At 38.1% G+C, this 12,957-nt stretch overlaps 2 protein-coding genes across 4 annotated transcripts; both read left to right on the top strand.

Annotated features, from left to right (window-relative positions):
* Positions 1 to 145: 145 nt before the first annotated feature.
* nop2 (NOP2 nucleolar protein homolog (yeast)) lies at positions 146 to 7,636 on the top strand. Of its 2 annotated transcripts, XM_080471385.1 has the most exons (16): positions 146 to 251; positions 2,088 to 2,213; positions 2,359 to 2,401; positions 2,483 to 2,547; positions 3,040 to 3,404; positions 3,618 to 3,825; positions 3,932 to 4,131; positions 4,767 to 4,856; positions 5,042 to 5,129; positions 5,209 to 5,349; positions 5,797 to 5,936; positions 6,010 to 6,099; positions 6,205 to 6,327; positions 6,414 to 6,511; positions 6,597 to 6,733; positions 6,903 to 7,636. In XM_080471385.1, exons 2-16 carry the CDS (start codon positions 2,108 to 2,110, stop codon positions 7,337 to 7,339), a joined length of 2,331 nt encoding a protein of 776 aa, XP_080327511.1. In that variant the 5' UTR covers positions 146 to 251; positions 2,088 to 2,107; the 3' UTR covers positions 7,340 to 7,636. The 2 variants fall into 2 exon arrangements, with proteins under 2 accessions (XP_080327511.1, XP_080327512.1); XM_080471386.1 differs by lacking the exon at positions 5,042 to 5,129 and having other exon boundaries at positions 148 to 251; positions 4,767 to 4,866; positions 6,903 to 7,624.
* A 518-nt stretch (positions 7,637 to 8,154) lies between these two features.
* On the top strand, positions 8,155 to 12,821 carry ing4 (inhibitor of growth family, member 4). Of its 2 annotated transcripts, none has more exons than XM_080471419.1 (8): positions 8,155 to 8,213; positions 8,653 to 8,724; positions 9,776 to 9,942; positions 10,075 to 10,189; positions 10,300 to 10,411; positions 10,510 to 10,654; positions 11,663 to 11,724; positions 11,838 to 12,821. In XM_080471419.1, the coding sequence occupies exons 1-8, from the start codon at positions 8,177 to 8,179 to the stop codon at positions 11,875 to 11,877; spliced, it is 750 nt and encodes a 249-aa protein (XP_080327545.1). In that variant the 5' UTR covers positions 8,155 to 8,176; the 3' UTR covers positions 11,878 to 12,821. The 2 variants fall into 2 exon arrangements, with proteins under 2 accessions (XP_080327545.1, XP_080327546.1); XM_080471420.1 differs by having other exon boundaries at positions 8,165 to 8,335.
* The last annotated feature ends 136 nt before the right edge of the window (positions 12,822 to 12,957 follow it).

Here is a 12,957-nt window from a genome sequence, read left to right as displayed (position 1 = left end):
TTCATATTTCTTTTTTACTTTTTTTATTCCAAACTATTGCACATTCGAATAAAAGCTCTTTAAAACTAGTTTTGAGCTTGTAATTTTGTATTTATAAAAGACTGTGCACATCTTCTGACTCGTGACCGCTACCGACGTCACCTTTGCGCGCCGGATGTGCTGTTACAACGTGTTGAAGTGAATTTCACGTGTGGGAATTTCGCTCTGCTACGCTTTACAAGAAGTTTGATCCCACGGTGTCTGTTTTACTGGTAAGTGATTGAAGAATCATATGTGTGCGCCTTTTTAATGCATAAAATTGATATCGACAACCAAAACCTTTCATTTTAAAACGTCGTACTGTAGCCTGTAGCCGCTTAGTGAAAGCAGGCTCTGTTTTAACATCACGCCGACGGTATCAACGGTCAATTTTGGTCCTTGTAACATTTGGGGGCATTGATGTCCACTATTGAATACCAACAATTAGCATTGTCCACTGTATCACACATATTCTTTATAAATGGATCTGCACCTGATCACTACATGATTACATTGCGGCTCTCGTAGTTGATGTTACTAACGTTCAGTAGATGTATTTTATGTTCAAATCAATATAAATAAAACTGTTAAATGAAAGGAAAACGTGTATAGTTGATTTATGTCACCTTGTTAGAATGGTTAACATACCTCTATTTTCGTATAGATTAAACCAGGACTGTAAACCATAAGGCCCGTGGGCCAAAAACCGGCCCTCCAATCTGGCCCCCCAAACCATCAAGCAACTTGCAAAATGTTTTCAAAGAAAACTATTTTTTCCCCCAACGAGTAGTGAACACAACACTGAGACCTGAGCCGAGATATTCATGCTGCTGCCATTAAACGAATGAAATAGAAATACTTCATCCATCTCTGAAGGAAATTCTTTATTTATAAAGAGAGCTATCTAATATGAAAATGCAAGCTACCATTAGTCTGACAGCTGTGCTATGTCTAGATCGAGTTTGTTAAAAACATGTATAATGCAACAGCTATAGGAGTTGTTTTTTTAAGCATTTTACTGGATTTTGCACCAGAAGTATCATTAAAATTGGCTTCATGTTGAGATTGTAGTAATTGTTTGGTCTGAAAAATGTTACCGTTTTCATAATGTATACTCTGCGCCTCACACAAAGAAAAAAATGTATCTTAAAATTTACAGGTTATTAAGGCACTATTTTACCAGTCCGGCCCACTCGAAATGAAATTGGGCTCTTTGTGGCTCCTGAGCTAAAATGTGTTTGACACTCCTTGATTAAACACCCCAAGCTCACCTTTAAGAATTACATTTTATCTAATGAATAAATAATTGCATTTGGAAGCAAAACCCCTTTCTCTGTCACTAATACCTCACATTTGCACCAAGTGACTCCTGCCCTCCCTGTGTTTGTTACTCATTTAGTTTTACAGATGCCTGATAACAACCCAGAAACAATGCAATATTTATTTATGATAATGAGATTAAGTATATAAACTCCAAATTGTCTCCTATATATTTATCGAGTTACATTATCATTTACGTTGAATTAGTCTGATATTTTACAGAATTTATTTCACATTGTATTTTTTAATGTGCCAGGTGACTTAGAATGTTTTCCTGTTTCCATGTTGTTCACAACGAAATAAAGATATCAGGCCTGCTAAACACCAATTAGACTTTTTGATATTTCGTGGTAAACTGTGCTCTTCACTGTCCCTCTAATGTCATCAATGATAAGACGCATTACATTTTTGGAGTTACACGTTGGCCCAATATCTCACTAAAACAGTTGGTTTTCATTAAAAAATGTACCTGTCAGTATGTCGGTTGTTTGACAATATTAGTCTGTGAAAATAGGTTATACCGGACATATAAGGTCACACCAAATAACTCTTTAATGGTTGTTCTGGTTTTGCCGACGTCAGCCAAAACACTTTTGCAAGATTGGCATTCACTTGATAAGTCCAGTAATTAAGACATTAATGATGTCTCGTCAATATGTTTCTGAACGTCTGCAATAGCTTCAACTTGAACCCATTGATATTAATGTTTTTCTCATGCGATAAACACATTCCTGTCTTCCTTTTTTCAGTCTCTGTGTCGCTCTGCAAGATGGGACGTAAGTTGGATCCCACCCTCAAGGTGAAGAGAGGACCGGGGAGAAAAGCCAGGAAGCAACAGGGAGCAGAGACAGAGTTGTCCAAATTTATAACTGATGGTAAATATTACAGTTTTTGTCTGCATAGCCAACTCACATTAAATTTAGGAATCCTGTAAAATCAAAATGACTGAATACACTGTACTGATTACATCATTGTAATTATGGCAAGTTTAACACAGTGTTCTTTCTTTTCTTTTTGCAGAAGAATCAGAGCCAAAACGTCTGTCGAGTAGATCGAGGAAAAGGTGAGCAGTAAACAAATTACTCAACACAAACTTGCATGACTTTGTATTCAATTTGTTCACTCACATTGTATTATTTTTCAGAGCTGTAAAGAGAACTCTGAACTTGAAAAAGCCCCAGGATGCCACTGAGACACAGCCCAAGAAAGGTAACCACATTAATCTCAGTGTTGTCAACAAAGCATTTATACAATGTTTTGCTTTTGAAGGTTGCCCTTTTCTTATTTGTATTTTTTTACACACACACAAGCAACCACACACACGCACACGCACACGCACACACGCAGGGTATTCTTATTGTTCCATACATTCCCAACATTTAAGTTGTTAACTTATGTTAGAACAAATCATTTATTGTCTCATTTCATGGTTATAAGGTCAATTACACAAAGTAGAATGTAATCTGGTACAGCAGTGGAATCTACTGAAAAATTATAAGTGGAGTGAACGGCAGTTTTTACTAATAAGTTTAAAGTCCTGGTCCACTGTGATTGAATCCTATTTTAGTGTTGTAATTTTTTTTGAAGATGTCCATTTTCAATGTAATTTATAGTTAATTTAAAGCAAAACAAAGCTCAGGTAAAACTTTTTTTCTTTCTTTCTTTTCACTAAGCATTATCTCACTCACTTTTTATTTTAAGGATTCACTGATGAAAACAGCAAATGGTTAAAGCCAACAAAGAGGAAGCGCAAAATTGGCGAACCTGAGAGTGAGGATGACAGTGATGAACACTGGGAGGAAGATGAAGATGAAGAGGAGGAGGAACAGCTTCAGCCGAAGAAGGGAGGAAAAGACCAAGGAAAGAAGGGTGCAAAATTGGAAGCAAAAAAAGAGGCGCAAGAAGGTGAAGGTGACAATGATGATGAAGAAGACAACGACGATATTGGTGGTGGTGCTGATGATGATGCCGACGACGATGATGATGAAGAAATGGTTGACGACTATGGTACCCTTGACGATGGCAGTGGAGATGAAGATGCAGAAGAAGAAAGTGATGAAGAGGATGTATGTGAAAAGATTCTGCTCTAATTCTTCTGTAACTTTCAATTGAACTGAAATCGTTATTCACTAGTAGAATATGAAATAATTTCACAAACTCTCTTTAATTTAACATTAAGCGATTATTTTAAGTTTGTTCACGTTAAAATGACTTTACATTTTCTAAAATATGATGGTGCGTGATGTCACTATTATACTTTTATTCCTCTCCAAATATAGCTTCTCCCGATTGAACGTGCTGCCAAGAAAGAGAAGAAGAGGAAAGATGTTATGCCAACAGAAAGCGATGAAGAAGAAGAGGAGGAGGAGGATGATGATGATGATGATGACGAAGAGGAGAAATCTGATGCTGACATGGATGAGGAAGATACAGTACAAGCTAACATTGATGAAGATGAAAAATTCCAGCTGCCAGGAGCAGAGGAGGGTAAGGGATTTTGTCTCTTTTTAAAAAGCAGATGTGCCAACATAATGTCCAGGAGCTGTTCTGAAAACATTATTCTCTTTCTAATCTTCCTCACTTGCATCTCCAGGTGTCCTTCCTCTCGACCTGAAGACTATCCATCAAAGAATTATGGACAACATTGACGTCCTTTGTAATTTCTCCTCAAAAAGAGAAGCAGGGAAAGAGAGAGCTGAGTACATCTCTCTTCTGAAGAAGGATCTTTGTACCTACTACAGCTACAACAACTTCCTCATTGAGAAAATGATGGACCTCTTCCCTCTCTCAGAGGTATGTTTATGTGTCTGTCTGAAAGATGGTAATGGTATTTCCAGTTTCCTTTTCTGGCATTATTAGCATGGACTGACACTCATAACTTTAAATGGGATTTAGGACTCAACAACATAATTAAATTATTGAATTTGGTTTAAGTTCCAGAACAAGAGTGATGAATTCCTCCTGATTCAGAGGCCACATAGAGCTCAGTTTGTCTTTAGTGAGGCCTGAGCAGCAAAAAAGTTTTGTCTGTAAGATTTGGTGTAAGGAAAAATGTGTCTGTGTTCACACTTAATGAACTCTTTTCTATAAAATTATTTTACATAACTTCGAATATCTAAAGAAAGTTAGTTTACCCTGGAAACCTATCTTCCACTGCCTTTCTTTTCAAACTAATGTTGATTAATGCTTGTGTAAAAGCCAGACCGTTTGTGCAGCCTTCCACACTAATGTTTTCAGAAGGAATTTCATAGTCTGGCTTTTATACTGCTGCATTTCACTAGTGGTGTGTTGGCTCGCTGTCACTGCTGTCATTTTTTACACTTTATACAGTCGTCTAACTTTTTGTATCTTTGACACCCCTGTGCTAGAAGACAACTGGTTTCAATAACACCTTTTTTTTTTTTTTTTGCTCTGTTTACTGTTTACAGCTGGTCGATTTCCTCGAGGCAAATGAAATCCAAAGACCTGTCACCATTCGGACCAACACACTGAAAACAAGAAGACGGGACCTTGCACAGGTAACTCTTGGCAGACATGGATAACTTAATAAAATGAGCATTAGAAGTATTTTTGCAGGGAAATATCAGTCGTTTATTTTTTATTTTCATTTTATTTAACTAGCGTGTCCCACTTTTAAGGGGGAGTTTGGGTTGTATGTTCAAGTACTATTGTAATATGACAGTTTTTTTTTTACCTTGTTTAGGCTCTGATCAACAGAGGAGTCAACCTTGACCCGTTGGGGAAATGGTCGAAAGTGGGCTTGGTTATCTACGACTCCTCTGTACCTATAGGTAAGTTACACTGTCTTCATGGGAGAATATCAGAAAGGGACTCCAATGATCTTTAACAACTTTTGTTCTTCTGAAACAGGCGCCACACCGGAGTATCTGGCTGGTCACTACATGCTCCAAGGAGCCTCCAGTTTTCTTCCAGTGATGGCGTTGTCTCCTCAGGAGGGAGAGATGGTGCTAGACATGAGCTCTGCTCCAGGAGGCAAGACCACCTATATCGGTAAGCTTCTCTAATTCAAAGGATGTTGAGGATTGAGGAATAATTGCTCACCCTTGATAAGTATAAATTAGAATTTTGAAGTGGTTATTTCACCGCCGACTGGCGGCTCTGCCAGGTATCCATGGATCCCAACCAGGAGGTCCTTATTGAGTGTTGTAGAACTTCATAACACTGACAGCTGAAACTCAAACCCCCCCAAATCAAACACCCTAAATTCTTCATATCTATTTTCACAGGGGGGACACTTGTCTTTTCCAAGATCAGTTATCTGCGTGCTAAAAACATCTACATTTAATGTTGCAATATTAAATTATTTCTATCACAGTGTTTTTGTCCAGACTAAAAAAAACATTTTTCTGGCCACATGATTTCCGGCACCTCCAGCAGGCTGCTTCTTGTTCTCAGGCTGTATGTTTGACACCTGCTTCATGTGAATGTCACCTTCAGCTCAGCTGATGAGGAACACCGGAGTGATTGTGGCCAATGACGCCAACGCCAACAGACTGAAGAGTGTGGTGGGAAACATCCATCGTCTCGGGGTCACCAACACTGTGGTCTCCAATTATGATGGCCGGCAGTTCCCCAAGGTAATGATAAAAGGATAATCAGCAGTATTAGAAAAAGTGTGTATAGTGTACTGATGAAACGTTTTTGTTGAAGGTAATGGGAGGGTTTGACAGAGTGTTGCTTGATGCGCCGTGCGCAGGCACAGGAGTCATCGCTAAAGATCCTGCTGTGAAGACCAGTAAGGTAAAAACATCACTGTCTTAGTCCATACCCGTATATGATTATAGTTGTTATTGGCTTAACACTGTGATAATACTCAATTTCTGTACTTTGTTCTTTGCTTGACAGGATGAGGCGGATATCAATCGCTCTGCTCACTTGCAGAAAGAACTGATTCTATCTGCTATCGACTCTGTCAATGCCGAGTCTGCCTCAGGAGGATATGTGGTTTACTGCACATGCTCAATAACGGTATATCTACTTTCAAAACAGTGTCTGATATTTTTTTAGCAGCTCCACAATAGTTTGATGCGAGTATGTGACTTTTAATCCAATAGGTGGAGGAGAATGAATGGGTGGTGGACTATGCTTTGAAGAAGAGAAACGTCAAATTGGTTCCCACAGGACTCGACTTCGGCAAGGAAGGTTTTACCAGGTGAACAATGTTGCTCATTTTTAAGGTGCTATAAGACAAATGCAGGAATTTTATAGATTAAAAAAAAACTTTTCTGCCCTTTTAGGTTCAGAGAACGTAGATTCCATCCTTCTCTGCAACTCACGCGCCGGTTTTACCCTCATTCCCACAACATGGACGGATTTTTTGTGGCTAAGCTGAAAAAGTTCTCTAATGTTATTCCAACCGCACCAGTCCAGAAACGTAAGTCTTTTTCTGACAACTAAGGATGATGATGTTTTGTGTAACTGGGAAGTGAAAAAAGTTTTGTGTTGTGAGTGGGGGAAAATTAACGAACGCATCATTTATACCAACTTCTGTTGTGACATTTATCTTGTTTATCATGAACCGACTGTTTCTGTTACGACTGTAGAAGAAGACAACTCAGAGGAACCCGAAGCGACCGTATCTACTGAACCTTCTGAGGAGAAACCATCCGAAAGCCCCGTGACAAAGAAGACTGTGCCAGGAAAGGCAGGCGGCCCGAAGCAAATGAAAAAAGCCAACGGTACAGCAGTCAAGAAAACCACAAACATCAAGTTGAAAGGCAAAAAGGATTCAACCATTGGACCAAAGAAAGCAAAGCTGGCCAAGTTGGATGGAGAAACTGCAAAGGGAGGAAACACCAAGGAGCCTGCAGTGGAGAAAGCAGATGAGATTAAAGCATCAAAAGCTGGCAAAAACAAAGGAAGCCCATTTGAGAAAAAGAGCCCTCAACAGAGAAAACCACACATGAACGCAAAGAACCGGATGGGAAAAAATAAGTTCAGAGAGCTGAAGCACATGTTGAAAAAACAAGAAAAAAAGTGAAAAAGAGAACCACCAGATGAGTGTGTTAATATGTACTAGATCACAGCCAAGCTTTGTTACAAGCCGAGAACTCCTGTCCATCATACGAGTTGATATTAGTCAGTGTGCCATGTCCAGGCCCTTCAGAGCTGTGTGTTAATTGTGACCATCTCTTGGCCTTGTACAGTTTGAACTCAACATTGATCTGTCTGGAATTATCTTTTATTTGTATTACAGAATATTCATAATGTTTGTTGACGAATGACAGGTGGGGGCAACCTCTTTAAGAAATAAATCTTTTAAGATAATTTTTTCATCACTTGTTTCATTTATTCATCATTGGGGAATTCTAATGGTCTCAACACTGATTAGTCTGAGGAAGGTCAAAGTTTACAGCTGCTTTTAAGTTGTAGGGTATTATGTTCATCAGTATCTTTCCCTTCAGTAATTGCAGATTATACATCTATAAGTTATAATACCAAGGGCTTTAACCTAAATTTTGTATTTTTAAATAGCTAAGTGTCATAGAAAATGTAGAGCTACATTGGATATGTTTGCAAGTTTTATTGCTAAACTGATGGTTTTGTGTCTGCCATAACCAACTTGTGATAAATCGAAGTGTTTCTGTACAGTTCATTTACACCATGAATCAAAATTTAAACTAGTGATTGCACTTGATATATCCTTACACTTTAATGAGTGTTAGTGGTTAAATCTGTCAGATCTGTCAGATATGGCTGCTGCTGAGGACGGAAGCAGACTTTGTGCTGGAGAGGCCTCTCGTGCTCTTGTTTGGAATCAACCAATCAGGTGAGTCCATTTCGGAGACCGGAAACCGCCTTGTTTACATTTTCCAAGATGGCGGCGGGGATGTATCTTGAGCATTATTTGGACAGTAAGTTATTTATTAAACGTCGTTGATGTTGGAAAATAACTTGTCCGGGTTCAGTCTATTTGTGTTTTGTCCATCAACGAGCAACATGGTTGACGATCAGCTCCTGTGCCAAACGGAATTCTGTAAGCATTATCAGCCGTCCTACGGGTTTGGGTTCCGTCTACTTGCTGGATTGAAGAGCGTCACAACCGAACCAATAAAGGATGCTGTTATAAAAGGATTGCGATACGATTTCTAACACTTCTGCAGAAATGTTTGAACCCTATTCACAGGCATAGTCTGTTTTATTATTGCGGTACCTATTGAGGAACATGTGAAGCTCATTTTTCATGCTAATGGAAGCCTGGAGCATCATCACACCAACACACACAGCCTAGTAAATGATGGATTCCTCTGATGAGTTGATGAAAGTCTGTTTTTCTCCTCTGTCTCTCATCAGGCATAGAAAACCTGCCATTCGAGCTGCAGAGGAACTTCAATCTGATGAGGGATTTAGATCAACGCACAGAGGGTGAGCTCAATATTTCAATGACTGCTCACACAAACACTGACTCCTAAATCATTTATCAAACAACACAACTTTTTTTTTTCCTCTTTCTTTTATACCTTATCTTTAGCCACTGAACTCGTGTAAAGGTTCAGGACTATGGGTGGAGTACAGATGTAGTTTGCAGCTGTTTTCTGAGATTATGCATCACCTTTTTCACAACCTCATTGTTGTTGTTTTGCTTGTCGTTATGGATTTCACCCACTGTGTTAACTCTACACATTTCCTTATTGCATTGCTTTGGTTGTTTCTGCCTCTACCTTTTTGGACAATAGTGGCACTTTTTGTCATCTTATCACTTTGGGATATTCCCTCAAGACTTTCTAATGTCACGATTTTGGTTTTCTGCACCTTTCATATTCATTTTTTGGCATTTAACATATCTAAGAAATTTGTGTCTTCATGTTTTCGGTTACAATTCTGATCAATCTGCCCCTTATAATATCATTCTGTTACCTTCTCTTAGTGATTATGTGCTGGGCTTTGGTATAGAATGGTGTATCCCGGCTTAATCTTTCATATAATAGTATACTTTGTGCATTTTACATTTAGATTTCAAATTAATCATAATCTTTTTCCAGAGTTCAATAAAACTGTGATTACTCCTGAATATATAAATATGACATTATTATATAAAATATAAACAATTAAAAAAATATATAAGTTGAATAAATGTCTAGAAATAAATATAATTGATTCTTTATCCTTCCTGGACTAGAATACTTTGGGAAATATGAGCTGTTAAAACAAAAAAAGATAAATAAATAAATCTACTTTGTGTTTTTTTTATATTCATGTTCCTGCCGGCATAATTGTCACTTCCTGTGCCACCATGAACCGTTCACAGATAAAAAGTAGTTGTTAATTTACACCAAACAAGAAAATTATACTTAAGTAGCAGTTCCGTTGAGTTTTCTTGAGCAGTGTCAGTTGTGCATAATTAGAACGTCTCTGGAGCCACAACTCTGCAAACTAATGTTTAGAAGTTCTTGTTTCTTTTTTTTCTTTTTTTCAGATCTGAAAGGACAGATAGACTCTCTGGCTAAAGAATACACAACAAATGCTCGGACTCTCTCCTCTGAACAAAAGCTGTCCATCCTGAGGCAGATTCAGCAGTCGTACAGTAAATGCAAGGAGTTTGGAGATGATAAAGTACAACTCGCTATGCAGACCTATGAAATGGTGAGTATCTTACTAAATGAGCCTGTTTTAATATGGAATTGTAGCAACATGACAGAGAAACAATTCATTGAAAAATTTCCCTTTGTGAATATAAACTGTAGATTCATTCAGCAAACATCTTATTTTCTCCAGGTTGACAAACATATCAGACGTCTTGACACAGACCTTGCTCGGTTTGAGGCCGACCTGAAGGAAAAGCAAATCGAGAGCACAGATTACGATTCCACCTCCAGTAAGGGGAAGAAAGGTGTGTGTGGGCTGTGTTTTCTCCATTTTGGTGTTTTTGCGTTCATGACATTAATTGTCATCATTATTCTAAAACTTAATGAATAATTTGAATATATTGTTTAACGTCAGGAGACTCCAGACAAAAGGAAAAGAAGACGGCTAAAACGAGGTCTAAAGTGAAGAGTTCGGATGAAGATGGGAGTCCTAAGAGTGCCCAGAAGAAAGTGAAACTCCTTCAGCCGTATGTTGCGTATTGTCTAAGCTGCTTCTGCTGATTGTCTCTCATTGGTAATTAACCGTTACGTTCCTTCTCACGTGCCGTATTTATTCTAACACCAGAGGAGAATTCAACAGCCCCACTTCCAACTTTGGGAATGTGCACCCATCTGATGTCCTGGACATGCCTGTGGACCCCAACGAGCCCACCTACTGTCTGTGTCACCAAGTCTCTTACGGCGAGATGATCGGCTGTGACAACACCGATGTGAGTTTTATGGTTTTTTTTATGTTGTTTATGTTTTTGTTTTTATTTTTATGGCTCTTTTTCAGTGTCATTCATTCGTAACGCGCAGCAGCCTTCTCTGTGGATCTTGAAATTATTCAATAGTAAACATTTTTAAATATCTATTTTTATCACCGAGTCAACGTGGCTTTCTTGACGTTTCTCAGAAAAAGTTTCCTCGGCTCAGATACGAAGAAGCTTTTTGAATGAGAAGTGAAACATCTCCCAAAAAACTATAACCAAGTCCAGTTGCATTTGTAGATAAACCATTCCAACCAGTCTTTCCAACTTTCCATAGAAACTTAGGAAAAGAACGTGGACGTCTGTGCCTGGAGGTCTGCAAAAACACACCATGATACAGATGATTGTAACCAGTCTGCGTCAGGACTCGTCATATGTGATCTGATCACATGTTAATGCCGGATGTAAACAAGCCCTTTGTTCTTCCTTATACAATGGAGATAAATTCTATTCAGTTTATTTCTATCCCGCTATGTGTTGCATTATCTTCTAGTTCTCTCAATGGACATGTGAATTAAAATGATCTGTCCCCAAAAATGTATGATGCCTTCTATGCATCCATTTATTAATTTTTTAATAATATAATGACCATTTCTGAAAGGTCAAAGCTGTACAGTTTTATGGCCGAGATCAAGAAGAGTAATAATGCTGAACTCACACTGAGGTTATATGTATGACAATAATACATACAGCGTATGTACAGACTATAGCTTATATTGTTTTTTTGTGACGTTAACCTTAATTTAAGAGTTTTATGGGTCATGCCGTCCCGTGTGTCAGCCTCTGTGGATAAGGTCACATTTGGGAGAAGAAGAGATTTATTAGCACTTGTCCCACTCCACGTATTCTGTGTGTGACGGCTTTTGTTTGAACAAATTGTTGGTCTATTTCGCGTTTTGAAAATTGCGCTTTTGTCTGAGCCAAGAGCTCCATTTGTGCAGCACTTAACAGTGTTTTTGTGTTTTTTAGTGCTCCATTGAGTGGTTCCATTTTGCATGTGTGGGTCTGACAACCAAACCAAGAGGCAAATGGTAAAAAACTCCACACTGAATCTAAAATTGAGGCTTTTATCTGTGCGCACAATACAAAATGTGACGAGGTATCTAAGTGTCATAACTCCTTTGTGATTATCTGTGCTTTGCAGGTACTGTCCGCGCTGCTCCCAGGACAGGAAGAGAAAATAAAATCACCTGCTTTACCTGGAACAAAGAACAGGGACACTAATTTGATGAGAAGAATATTTCTTCATTAGTTAGTAGGATTTTTTTGTTTCTCATCTTCCTTAACATTTGGTGCTTTTTTTATTATTATTTTTTTTATTTGGTTTTTTGTACTTGCCTTAGTCTGATGCAGCTTGTGTGAAGGAGCCAAGTGGTTACAGATGTATTTAATCTTTGATTATTTTGTCTTTAACATTCATTTTTTGTTACTTTTGGTGCTTTTATTGTGACTTTTTTTTTTTTTTTTTTTTTTTTTACAATTTGTTTTATGAACAACTAAATTGAATAAACACTACAACTGCCCCCAACGGTTTAACAGTCAAAGTCTCCATGATGCTCGACTCCGTATTCACTAAACAAAACAAAACTCTGAAAATAGGCCGTGGAGGATTTTCATGCTTTGTTGTTTGGTTAGTTTGTTGTGCTTTAGACTTTGAACTCGTCTTTTTTTTTTGTTTTTTTTAACCAAGAAAGCGTACATGAAGACAAATGCTGCATTCTGCCAGTATTAGTCATCTGTGGTAGTGAGTTGAACCATTTAATCCTAACATTTGACTGAGTGCTGCATAGAAAGTACAACATTTCCTGAAAAATATTGTCATTTCTGTAGCTGAATCATTGGAGAGGGGCTGATTGTGTTGTCAATCATTTGAATACAGCTACTACCTCAAAAAAAAAAAAAAAGGCTTTGCGTTGTGGTCCTTAAATTGTTTTAATGCTTTTTTTTACCAGCAACTATTCGAACTGTCATGTTTTTTTTTGTTTTGTGGGGGTGGAGGAGGGTGGTGTTCTGTTGGGGGTTTTTTTTTGTTGTTTTTTTCCAATACTGCTTATTGTATTGTTTCAAGAATATCCTGAAGCTAGACCCTCTGAGTTATGAACTGAGTAAATTCCAGTGGTCAACAGTTGAGGAGAGTCTGGTGTCACCCCAATTTAATTTTTTATTTTTTATTTTTTTATGAATATCTCAGGAACTCCCACAATGAATGACTGACACATATTCCCCAAATTTATAAACCGAGGGCTTTTTGATTTCAAGGTCAC

The sequence above is a fragment of the Lipophrys pholis genome (genome assembly GCF_963383615.2).
Source record: "Lipophrys pholis genome assembly, chromosome: 9".
Classification (NCBI taxonomy): domain Eukaryota; kingdom Metazoa; phylum Chordata; class Actinopteri; order Blenniiformes; family Blenniidae; genus Lipophrys; species Lipophrys pholis.
This window is presented reverse-complemented; position numbering and strand designations above follow the sequence as displayed.